Source organism: Plecotus auritus (genome assembly GCF_963455305.1).
Source record: "Plecotus auritus genome assembly, chromosome: 2".
NCBI classification, from domain to species: Eukaryota; Metazoa; Chordata; class Mammalia; order Chiroptera; family Vespertilionidae; genus Plecotus; species Plecotus auritus.
This window is the reverse complement of record NC_137771.1, coordinates 23839099-23852929: the sequence shown is the minus strand read 5'-3', so window position 1 is coordinate 23852929 and position 13831 is coordinate 23839099. Positions and strand designations below refer to the sequence as shown.

General features: G+C 34.0%; 1 protein-coding gene across 3 annotated transcripts in view; it reads right to left on the bottom strand.

Moving 5' to 3' along the window:
* Positions 1-13831, bottom strand: part of AGO3 (argonaute RISC catalytic component 3) — a 111314-nt gene that overhangs the window by 48902 nt on the left and 48581 nt on the right. For all 3 annotated transcript variants that reach the window (XM_080653238.1, XM_080653237.1, XM_080653239.1), the window contains one exon: positions 964-1098. In XM_080653238.1, the coding sequence (XP_080509364.1) occupies positions 964-1098 (135 nt within the window). The remainder of the gene's footprint in view (positions 1-963; positions 1099-13831) is intronic.

Here is a 13831-nt window from a genome sequence, read left to right as displayed (position 1 = left end):
TTATGAAAGGATAATGGTATGATTGCAGTAGAGTACATTTTCTCATTTTGGTACTTCAATTACTTGAGATAAATGGATGCTTATTTTCAAAGCAGGAAAGATTTTCCTTGTAATGCTTTATTACAATGATTACCTCTTTCCTGGTTACTAAATGGCAAACAATGATTGACTACTGGAGCAAGCAGATGCACTCAGCTACTACTCTTAGTCAAAACTGCTCTTGAAAATTCCCTTAAATTGCTGAAAAAATTAGTGTATGTAGGTCTGCATATAAAACTGTATATGTATTTTTAAATGTATACAGGCATATACATACATATAAAAAGTTAAATATATACAAAACATATACTTTAGAACAATATTAATATTATTTTTTAATTTTTTTGGGAAGACCATGTAGAGATGAATTAAATTAGTAAAACATATATATGATGCAAGATCACTATACAAATTTTAGCTACTAATTAAGAGAGGCAAGATCAATGATCCACTGTATAATGTACATGAAATAACTAAATTCCAACTCTAGAACACATGAAACAGATAGCCCCTTATCCATAAATTTTCAAAGAAATAAAATATTCTGCTATCATTTCAGAAAAATAAGGAAGTCATTGTATTAGAATTTATTCAAAGAATGATTCCAATTCTGAAGTAACAATGTTTTTGAAATAACCTTTCTACTTTTAACAGTATTATAGAAGCATTTCCCTATGAAACTCTTATACTTTCAGCTAATAAAAAAAGTATTAACAAAAAATTAGCTGGTATTGATATTAATCCCATTACTTGGTACTTCTGCCACTGAAACACTATCTAAGCTGTTATTGTAATGAATATTTTATAACTGATCTTTATTTTACTGGTAATGTTACATGAATAAAATATTAAAAAAATTTTTCAATAAGTTTGTCATAGTCATGAATTTTATAGTTAAGTTGTTCCAAATGCTAATTAATTCACCTTTTATCTCTTTGGTGAATTTTACCCGATGAGAATCAGTCAGAGGTCTTGGTTGCTCATCAATATTATGAATGTCAAGAACTTCACACATGAACTGAATTACAGGTTGTGCTTTGTAGAAGGCAGTGGCAGAAACTAGGAAGAAAAACACAAATAGTACAAATTAATGCTTCCTTAAAAAAATTCAGATTCAATCTCAGCTCCATGATAATGAACTAATTATAGAATTAAAATCATCCTTTATGTATACTTATAAAATATTTCCAAAATTAAGCAGTTTCAATTTAACCTCTGTTTGACTGAAAGACAAGCACAAGAACAGAAAAGCTAAAAACTACAGTTTTTATAATCTCTTTCTTTCACTATGGTAACTGAATCATTCCATTCTCTACTACATGTACAGAGAAGTGTTCTGGGTGTGAGACAAGACCTGTAAAGGGACAAAGAAGGCCGAGACCCTTAGCAAATGAGAAAGTTATGTATTATTTCTTAAAGCTTTCTATGCCACTCCAGACTGTTTTACCTATTCTAGTGAGAGCTTTCACTGTTTTGTACAGATTTGAGTAGACAGCGGTGTTAAATGTTATTAATGCTAATGAAAGCTATAGGTAGTAACAACAGTAAGGGGTATCTGCCCAATGTTATCTAGATAGAGTTGCAGTTTTCTAACAGTCAACCAGCATGATTTCTTAATCTTTGCTTTTGGTACTGGAAGAGCTTCACCAATGGTTAGTAGATCACCTTCACACATTTCTTAAACACATACTTACTGACTGCTATTATGTGCTACACTAGAAATTAAAAAACATGCCCACTGTCTACTGGTGAGAGTGGAAGGGGTGAAAGAGGGGGACATATGTAATACCTTGAACAATAAAGATAAATTAAAAAAAGAGAAAAATATGCATTCCTATGTTCATAGTAGCATTATTTACAATAACTAATTACCCAAATACCCAGCAGTAGATGAGCAGATAAAAAGGTTGTGGTACATTACACAATGGAATACTATGAGGCTGTAATAAAGAAGGATCTCTTACCCTTTGTGACAGCATAGATGGACCTGGAGATTATTATGCTAAGTGTAATAAGCCAGTCAGAGAAAGACAAACATCACATTATCTCACTTAAATGTCGAATCTAATGAACAAAATAAACTGATGAACAAAATAGGTCGAGACATGGATGCATGGAACAGACTGAATGATTTCAGAGGGAAGGGCGAGAGGGGTGTGGGAGGGCAGGAAGAGATTAATCAAATAACTTATATGCATAGCCCATGGACACAGACAATAGTGCAGTGAAGGCCTGGGGTGGGGTAGGGGCAGGATGGAGGGGGGCAAAGGGCGGGAAATGGAGGACATCTGTAATATGTCAATAATAAAAATACATTTTTAAAAAGGTCTACCAAAAATCGATGGCAAATTTCAAATTCAACTTCAGTTAATAGGAAGTCCTACCTAGCACAGTAATTTAAGTTAAAAAAAAAAAGGTAGCCCTAACTGGTTTGGCTCAGTGGATAGAGCGTTGGCCTGCGGACTCAAAGGGTCTCAGGTTCGATTCCGGTCAAGGGCATATACCTTGGTTGTGGGCACATACCCAGTAGGGAGTGTGCAGGAGGCAGCTGATCGATGTTTCTCTCTCATCGATGTTTCTAACTCTCTATCCTCCTCCCTTCCTCTCTGTAAAAAATCAATAAAATATATTTTTTAAAAAAGGTAAAGAGAATGAAAAGGGAGAAACAAAATTATTATTCTCTACAATGTGACTGTCTACACAGAAAACCCAATATTCTATAAATTACAGAATTAATAAGGGAGTTCAGCAAGGTTGCTAGATTTAAAATCAACATCCTATATAATAAAAGGGTAATATGCAAATCGACCGAACTGCAGAACAACCAGTCACTATGATGCGCACTGACCACCAGGGGGCAGATGCTCAATGCAGGAGCTGCCCCCTGGTGGTCAGGTCACTCCCACAGGGGAAGCGCCACTCAGCCAGAAGTCAGGCTCACGGCTGGCGAGCGCAGCGGCATGGAGGGAGCCTCTCCTGCCTCTGCAGCAGCCTTAAGGATGTCCGACTGACATGCCCAGAGGGCTCCTGGACTGCTAGGGGGCGCAGGCTGGGCTGAGGCCCCCCCTCCCCCCAGTGCACAAATGTTGTGTACCCGGGCCTCTAGTATGAAAATAAATTATATTCTTATATATTACTAACCAACTTAAAATGTAATAAAAAACACTTAAAATCACAACATAAAATAAAAGGTACTTGAAATGAAATCCGAACAAAAGATGTTTAAGACCTATAGAGGGAATAGATATCTTTACTATTGAAAGATATTACAGAAGCTGTAAATACATGGAGTAATATACCCAATTCATGTAAATTATCCCCAAATTAATCTGCAAATTCAAAGCAATTTTAATCAAAATACCAACAGGATACAACCCTCACAACCTTAAGAAGCTGAGATGGAAATTAATACGAAAAAGCAATAAAACATGAATAGCCAAAACAATTTTTACGAGTAAGGTCAGTGCCCGGCCAGCGTGGCTCAGTGGTTGAGTGTTAACCTATGTACCAGGAGGTCATGGTTTGATTCCAGTCAGGGCAAATGCCCAGGTTGTGGGCTCAATCCCCAGTGTGAGGCGTGCATGAGGCAGCCGATCAATGATTCTCTCTCATCATTGATGTTTCCATCTCTCTCCCTCTCTCCTTTCCTCTCTGAAATCAATACAAATGTATTAAAAAATAAAAGAATAAGGTCAGTCTTGTCATTCATCATGCTTTTAATAATCCTATTCAAGTCAAGAGACTGTGGGGACAGACACATAGACCAGCAGAATGGACTTGAAAACCTACCTCATACTCTACACAAAAGCAAATTTCTATTCAGAGAACTAAATATGAAAAAAATAAAGTTTAGAGTAAAATATAGAATATGTTTATCTTGGAGGTAAGAATTTCCTAAACAATATACAAAACTATAAACCATTAAAACTATGTAAAAAAAAAAAAAGATATGATTTAGAAAAGTGAAGAAAAAAAACTAACAACCAGGTTATAGATTGGTAGAGGATATGTGTAGTAAACATAACAAATGATTAGTATCTAAGTTCTTATAAATTAAGATAAAACAATAAAAAAACCCAATAGAAGTGGTAGGCATTTCATAGAAAAGCTAAATGTCAAAAACACTGCGCTATCATTTTTAAACCAATCAAGATGGGCAAAAAATATTAAGATCAGTAACACAAACTGACAAGCCAATGGAAAAATGGAAGTTCTCATAAAGATTATAGGAATATAATCTGATACAATCAATCAGGAGAACAAATGATTATAGATAGTAAATTTGAAGATGCGCATAATTACCAACTCAGCAATTCCACTATATTGGAATGTATACAAGAGAAATTCCTTATCTGCAAAAGGAGATATGAATAAGAATGCTTATTGTAGCATTGTTTTTATTTATTTTTTTAAAAATATATTTTTATTGATTTCAGGGAGGAAGGGAGAGGAAAACATCAATGATGAAAGAGAATCATTGATCGGCTGCCTCCTGCACGCCCACACTGGGATCAAGCCCGCAACCCGGGCATGTGCCCTGACTGGAAATCAAACCATGACATTCTGGTTCACAGGTTGATGCTCAACCACTGAGCAACACTGGCCAAGCTGTAGGATTGTTTTTAATATTACTAAGAATGGAAACAACCTAAATATCCATCAGTTGAATGGATAACTGTGTAGTATATTCATTCAATTAAAATTAATGGGCAGGTGCTAGATTTCAGATAAAAAATTGAGAAATAAAATACAGATATTACTTGAGAGGAGTTTGGTGGAAATGAGTTATTATCAACAGTTAGATTGCTAGAATCTAGATATGTATAAATACAACTAAGGAAATTTTTTTTAACAAAAATTGACTAGAAATCTAGAATACCAGTGAGACAGTCTTTCAATTTATGAGCAAGCCTATTTCTGAATTTATTAAAGTCATTTAAATTTCATTAAGGTTTTATAATATACCCTATAACTCTCATGTATCTTTCAATAGACTTACTAAAATTTTTGTTGCTGTTGCTGTTGGGAATGTATCCTTTAATTTTTTGTCACTTACTAACTGCTGCATGTTTGTTTTTCAACTATGTTTATTTTTTTTTTATTCATTGGTAGCAGTGTTAGGATAATTTAAAAAAAGGACAGGCGTGGAAATAAAATAGATTTTAATCTTAGGTCCAGCATTCACTAATTTCTCTGAATTTCTATCTGTTTATCTGTAAAATTAGAAAAATACCTACTATTCATAGCATTAGGGTGGAGATTCAATGTAAGGTACCTACTTGTACCCAGAACATGATAGCTTAATAGAGCTCCTTTTCTCATTTTTGAAGAACTGTCTACTCATGTCTTTTGATCTACTGAGGTCTTAATTCTAGGCAAAATCATTTTGTCAATGTAAACACCTTAAAGGTGTTATATGAGAGAATGTTCCACAAGGAAGAGGTTAGGATTTTTAAGTTTGCTTTTTTGTGTGTCAAAATTTAAAATTTGTTAGGACACAGCTGAAATAACAAATGTGAAAAAAAAGAAAATAAGAACTATTTGTCATATTTAAAAATAACTAGGAATACATGTATCAAAATAAGTCTAGGTTCAAATGAATAGTATAAAACAAAGCAGTAATTAATGTTGGATCAGGGCAAAAACATAACCACAATTATACTTTAATGTTGTACATATACTACTTCCTGAGAGGTTACATGGTATGGCTGTTATCTGCCTCAATTTTATAGTTTACTTACATGGCTTTGAATATATTGAACAGAAATTATGATCATTCATTACACAATGCTTTTTTATGGAAATCATCAGTGAGCAATTTAGAGGTGACATTACACATCTTTGCATTTCCTATTATCGCCTAGCAAAATATTAACAACATAATACTTGGGAGATATTTATAAATTAAAAAGTTAATTAAAATTTTTTTTAATATAAGAGATCACATATTTACTACTGTCTAAAACATGAATGTGCCACTTAAATAATGTGACCACCACATAACCAGCATCCAGATCACGATCCAAATAATGCCAATATCCTAGAATCTCTTCCCTAGCACCATCCCAACCCTGACTTCCTTTCTCTCCTTTAAAAGTAACCAAAATCCTGGCTTTTATGGTATCACTTCATCCCTAAATAACAGTTTAGTTTTCCTAGTTCTTGAACTTTAAGTAACTGGAAACAAAGCATGTATTCATTTTGAGACTTGTTAAAAGTTGTTTCTAAATCATCTATACGTTAATTAAATGTAATTACTTTCTTTATTTTCATTGCTCTACATTCTTGTTGAAGAAATATACAATTTATCCATTCTAATATCGGTAGATATTTGGCTTGGTACTTTGGTTATTAGAATAATGTCATGAACATTCTCACAGATGGTCTTTTTGCTGCACATACACAAATTTCCCTAGTAGAAAAGGCTGTATCTAGAAGAATTGTTGAGTCATAATGGATGTGTGTCTCTAACTTTTCTAGGTGACACAAAACACTTGCAAAGTAGTTTTAACAGCTGACCCACAGCAGTTTGTAAGAATCACTCTTATGCCAAATTTTCAACAACTGTCAGTATTGTCAGACTTTTAGCATTTCTGGTGGGTGTGTAGTGATATCTCATTTTTTAAAAGCAATTTTGAAGTATAGTTTACATACAATAAAATACATCTTAAGTGTAAAGTTCAATGATTTTGAAAAACGTATACAATTATGCTACTACCACCCCAATTAAGACAGAACATTTACACCACCCCAGAAAGTACTTTCCTGCCCCCAATGTAATCATTTCTTCCTCCATCTGCCCCAGACAACCACTTTTCTGATTATTTTTAGAATAGATTAACTGGTTCCAAAATTTCATATAAATGCAATTTTTTATATAAATGCAATTTATACTGTATGTACTACTGTGTGTCTGACTTCTTTTGAACATTTTAGCTAAGATTCATCCAAACCATTGTATAAATTATTATTTTTTGTATCAACCTAATTTTTCGTTTCTCTTAGGGAAAGACCTAGGAACAGAATTGGTGGACCATAAGGCAAATGAATGATTAAATATGTTAAAATATGCCAAAATATTTTTCAAAGTAGTTGTGTAATTTTACATTCCTACCTTTTCTAGTTACTCCAATTTAGTGGGTGTGAAGTGCTTATTGTCCATTCACATATTTTCTTTTGTTAAGTACCTGCTTTTGACTACTTTTAAAAATGGTCTGAGATATGCATTTTTCATATCTTCTTGATACAAGTGTTTTGTCCACATACAAGTTTTGCAAATGTTTTCTCCTGGCATCTTAAGTGTAAAGGTAAAGTAGCTTGCCTTTTTCATCTTAATTGTTCTTAGGAGAAGGTTTTCATTTAGATGAGGTTTCCAATATACATATGAAGAAATCTGCCTACTCCAAGAATATGAACATTTTTCCTGTTAGTTTCCCAGTGTTAGTTTTTGTTTTGACTGTGATACACTTTCAATTAATTTTTGAGTATGGTGTGAAACAAGGGTTAATGTTTATTTTTCATACAAACATCCAGTCGTTCTAGAATCATTTGAATAGACTATTCTTTTCCCCATTGAATTATATTGGCCCCTTTGTCAAATATCAATCAGCCACATGAGTGGATCTATTTCTGTAGCTATTCTAATTGCTTCTCAGCCTTTTGGCCAAGTGTTGTATCTCTAGCTATTCTATAACTTAATTATATGTCCATGTTTTACCCTCCTTTCACACTTAAAAAAATTTAATTGCTGTAGTTTTAAAACATGTCTTGAAATCAGGTCATATAAATCTCCTGTTTTTCAAGATGGTTTTGGCTATTCTAGGTTCTCTGCCATTTGCATGCAAATCTTAAGAATCAGCCTGCCAATTTATATTTTTTAAAAGCCTTATGAGATTTTGAGATTGTGTTAAATTTATAAATCAACTCGGGGTGAATGGACATCTTAACAATTTGAGTCTTCTGGTCCAAGAACATGATATTTATCTTTATCTTTTCTAGGAATGCCTTAGAGCTTTCAGTGTAGAGGCCTTGCACACATCTCTTTAAACCTATTCCTAAACGTATTTTTTCATATTCTTATAAATGGTACATACATTTTTTTCATTTTCCCCAATTGTTGAATACTGACATTATTTCTTGTTATATTGCTAGTGTTAATTTTTGTTTATGCAAACTGTATCTTATGACTTTGCTAATAAGTTCATCTATTAATTCTAATAGTTTTTTTTTTTGAGGGTAGATTCCTTAAGATTTTATATGTAGACAATTATGATTATGACTTCTGTAAAAAGAAATATTTCTGTCCTGACCGGTTTGGCTCAGTGGATAGAGCATTGGCCTGCGGACTGAAGGGTCCCGGGTTTGATTCCGGTCAAGGGCATGTAACTTAGTTGCGGGCACATCTCCAGTAGGGGGTATGCAGGAGGCAGCTGATCAACGTTTCTCTCTTATCAATGTTTCTAACTCTCTACCCCTCTCCCTTCCTCTCTGTAAAAAAAAATCAAAATATATTTAAAAAATTTTCTTCCTTCACAATATTATGCCTTTATTTTTCCTGCTTCACTGCACTGGTCTGGACCTCCAGCACAATATTGAATAGAAGTAGTAAGAGCAAGGATCCTTGTTCTTGAACTTCAAAAGCATTAAATCTTTTTACTATTTACTATGATGATGCCTGTGTATTTTTTTTTAATATATATTTTATTGATTTTTTACAGAGAGGAAGGGAGAGGGATAGAGAGTTAGAAACATCGATGAGAGAGAAACATCGATCAGCTGCCTCCCTGCACACCCCCCACTGGGGACATGCCCGCAACCAAGGTACATGCCCTTGACCGGAATCGAACCCGGGACCCTTCAGTCCGCAGGCCGACGCTCTACCACTGAGCCAAACCGGTTTCGGCAATGCCTGTGTATTTTTGTAGAGGCTTTCTTTGATCATGTTCAGGAAGTTTACTTTTATTGCTAGTTTGTTGTAAGAGAATGTTAAAATGTGTCAAATGATTTCTGTTAAGAGGATTTAATATTTTTTTCTCAGGTGTCAGTATCAGAGGTATACCAGCCTTATAAAATTGAGTTGACAATAAAGTATTATTTCAAAAATAAATAGAGTTAAAAGCCTTGCCTTATCTTGTTTTCTGAAAGAATTTGTGCAAGATTGGTATTTTTTCTTACATGTTAGAGAACATTCTAACATTTAACAAACATTGAAATAATTTGGGACTGGGGTTTTGTTAGAAAGAATTATGAATTTAATTTCTTTAATAGATACAAGGCTATTCATATTTCCTTTTGAGTAAATTTTTATAAAGTTGTGCTTAAGTTGTATTGCTAACCATTTATTGATTTTATTAATATTTAAAGAAGAACCAACTTTTGGCTTCTTTTGTTTGTTTGTACTGTTTGTTTCCTATTTAAATTTTGCTCTGATCTTTATTATTTCTTACCTTCTGCTTACTTTGGGATTTAATGTGTTCTTTTTCTAGCTTAGAACAAGAGCTTTGTGTGACAGTCTCCAAAGTGGTCCCTAATAAGTCTTGCCTTGTAGGATATGCACCTATTTGTAAGTCTCTTCTACACTGAATACATCTGATCTGTGTAACTAACAGGTTATTATAAAAATGGCAGAATGTAACTTTCAATGCTAGGCCTTAATGTCATTACAGCTTCTGTCTTGCTCTTAGAATACTTGCTTCAGAGAAAGCCAGGTACAACGTCATGAGGAGACTTAATCAGCCCTATTGAGAGGTCCATGTGGCAAGAAACCAAGCCTCCAGTACAAATTTGTTACCAACTGAGTTTTATAGATGTCAAACAAGACTTAATCATCCATTTAAACATTAAGTACCTACTAGACAGGGTTGGAATTTAGAAAGGAAACATAAAAAGCCTCTGCCTTTTTAAGAACAGATCTAGTTAACTACAAGGAGCTCATTTCATTCCTTCCCAAACTCCACTATAACTATAGTAAGAAATAAAAAAAAAAAAATAAAGACATGAATCTAGAAAAAGGGGAGAACAGAAAACAGGAAGTGCATCAACATTTCAGAAGATGAAAAGCAAGTTGACAAGTTGTAACTGACAGCAGATTCAAGAAAATGAAATCCTATGTTGGGAATGATAAGAAACAACAGCATTTACATTATAGAATTCTCAAAAAGCACAAGATGTGGCAGTACTAGGTACCTCTGAAACTGATGACAGAAGGATGGAGGTGCAGAAAAACTGAAGAACAGGTAAAGTCCTAGATCCCTTGTCTAGCGCCACATTACTGAGCAACTGCCTCTTCATCCCTGCATAAGTCTGGAGTTTTAATGTCTGGAAAAAGTAAAAGGTTCTTTGGAGAGAGGATATCTGGTACAACTGAAAGCACAGGACTAATCCAAAAACAAGGAACTAAATAACTATAAATAGTAAATGCTAATTGCAGACATTCCCCAACCCAGAATCCCCAACTTGGTTTCCAGAAGGTAGGCAAAAAGGTAACCCTCAGGCAGGAATTTGGAAGACTCGTTCGGGTAACTTGATTAGCCAAGAGGAGAGATCCAAGTGTTCGAATGTTATAGGTTCCCCATTGAAATTACCCAATGAAGAAACTCAGTCAACAGGCCCTATCGATGTATTCAGAGTTTCTAGTCAGTGTTTATACTCCCACTGAATCATGGGTAAAATATTCAAGGCTAGGACATATTTGAGAAAAGCCTCCAAAGTGGAAGACAGGTAAAAAATATATATATATGGAGGAAAAATAAGAATGTGAAGGATAGAGACACCAAAATAAATTATTCTCACAGGTAAGAGAGAACACTACATTTATGAAACAAGAATAGTATGTGTAATAAAATAACATTCAGGCAATGAAAAAACTATTAGAAATTAAAAACATGTTAGCATAAAAGAAAAAGTGAATAGAGGGTTACAAGATGAAGATGAGGAAATTTTCCAGAAAGTAAAGCAAAACAAGGGAAACAAAAAGACAACAGACATACACTTAAAATGGGTGAATTTTATGTTATGTAAATTAAGCCTCACTAAAGCTATTTAAAAATGGAGCACTGCTTTAGTTGCGGCTAGGTGGCTCAGTTGGTTGGAGCATCGTCGTCCCATACACCAAAAGGTTGTCAGTTCAGTTCCTGGTCAGGGAACAGGCAACTGATGGATGTTTCTCTCTCTAAAATCAATTAAAAAACAACAACAAAAACGCAATCCTCAGGTGAGGGTTAAAAAAAAAAAAAAAAAAAAGGAGCACTGCTTTCAAATTTATGAAGGAAAATTATTTCCAACATAAAAACCCAGCTAAACTACCTTCTCAGTTTGTGTAAAGTGTCAAAAAAATTGCCTGCTGTGTGACCTTTTCTCATGAAACTTCTAAACATTAAAAAAGGGGGTGGAGCCGAAACCGGTTTGGCTCAGTGGATAGAGCATCGGCCTGCGGACTGAAAGGTCCCGGGTTCGATTCCGGTCAAGGGCATGTACATTGGTTGCGGGCACATCCCCAGTGGGGGGTGTGTAGGAGGCAGCTGATCGATGTTTCTAGCTCTCTATCCCTCTCCCTTCCTCTCTATGAAATATCAATAAAATATGTTAAAAAAAAAAAGGGGGGGGGTGAAGGAAGAAAGGGGATGCAAAAACAGATTAATTTAGGAGAAAGACAAAATTCCCCAGGGAAATAGTGAAGTGTTATCCCAATAAGACAGCTGTGCATCAAATATGAAGGGCATGCTTGGACCACACTGGAACAGGGTGAATCAAGAAACATCTGATGAAGACTGTCACTGAGAATCCTGCAGCCATCATACTGATCTTCTAATATGAGGATAGACTGGGTAAGCCTGATAGATATCTATACTTGGCCCTGCTTGACCTCATGTAGAAGGTTCAGACTTTATTTTCACCCTAAAGAAATGCTCTCCTTTGATCTACTTCTGAGAAGACTAATATGAATAGTGTAAAAATAAAAATACTTCTTAATCTTAGAGATGTTATACCTTAATTCAAGACAAACATATGAAGCAAGCAACACTAATATTGTGATTAATAAATTACTAAAAATTTGTTTTCCTTACAAAGAACTTTTGACTCTTAAGCAGAATAAATCACAATTTAATAATTTATTAACCACTTATATTTTACAACCACTTGTATTTTCTGATTACTTTCTTCTAGGAGCAAAATGCAGTTAATGTGTTATAGAAAGCTTTTTACTGAAAAGCACAGAAAAAAGTAAATAAAGATAAAATAACATTTCTCAGTTTAGCTGTCGTGGGTCTGACATTTGTCTGCCAGAAATCTTGCTTCTTAAAGGAATACAGCAGAGAGCTGTGAATATTCACAGCATAAGCTTTGGAGTCAGAACAGTTGACCTCAATCTTTTAAATATCAACTATGTGACCTTGAGCCTTAAATGTTAACTTTAGTTACATTCAAGTATAGGTTTAATAGGTTATATCACATGTAAACTATTTAAATATAAAATATAAACTATGTGACCTTAGAGAGAGAAAGCCATTTTAGAGAAAGTTTAGAGATTTTTAACTCTCTAAACTTCAATGGCGGTATCACCTAACTCATACAACTGTGGTGGAGTTTGTATGAGATAATTCATGTAAAACCCTTAGCATTCTATCTGGTATATACTAAGAGGTAAATAAAAATATCTTAAGGGAGAAAACACTAATGAACACCAGATTTATTGTGATGCTCTTAAAATGTGTGAATTACAATAGTAAAATGAAAGTTGAAAATGAATTTGGCCTAAAAGCAGCTAAATTAAAAATAAATTCCACATTTCATTGAATCTAAGATGCTAATGAAGGTAGGGCATATATTGATTCTATGTAACCTGATAAAGAAACTTGACAATTACTAGTAAACTGACAAACCATCAAGTGTAAGACATCTCTCAATTTCAGAGATGAAAGGTGAAAAAAAAACCTTCTTTGAGTCTTAGAAAAAATTAAGTAAGTTTAATTTTAATTATGCAGTTGAGAGAATATTAAGTACCATGAGAACAATCATTTTGAAGATAAGATTAAGTCACACAATTAGAATTAAATTGCTCTATTTCTCAGAGTACTCTTCCATGCTTATCTTTACCACCAATTTCACCTAGCTTTCGTCTGTCACTTTCTCAAAAAAATGTTCCTGAGACTAGAATGGATCCATGTGTTATATGCTCCCACTGCATTCAGTACTTCTTCATAGTACTCATTATATTGCTGAATACCAGTCTTCTCCAGTAGATTTCATGTTCAATAAAGGCTGTCTTAAACTCAGTGCAATATACCAAATGTAAGGTTTGCAAAATCAGTATCACACAGAAACAAAAAAGGAAATATAAGCAAGTAAGGGGGGTCAGTGCAGTATTTTCACTCATTTCTCATAGCATTACATATTACCACAATTAAAAAATAAACTCATTTACAATTTTAGGCTTTATTTTCATTTCATTAAAATTTCATATAGATCTTTAAAAAAATACTATCAATCTTCTGATTTCTTTGCTTTACAATGGCACAAATAAATATATTCTCACATTTTTCTTGAAATATGCAGGCTTTCAGGTCTATCTTTTCTCCCTACCCCAACCAACCTATTCCATTCCTCTTTGTACTTTCTACTTAAAGGGAACCAACTACTATCCAGAAATTGGGATGTATTTGTCTCATCTAGGTTTTGATCATTTTACTGCATTTGCATGTACCCAGTATATACTTTTTTCTGTTGTGAATTTTCTTAAGTAACATATCTTTTTGCTATTTGCTCTGCCCCAACTTTGTTTTTAACATTAATG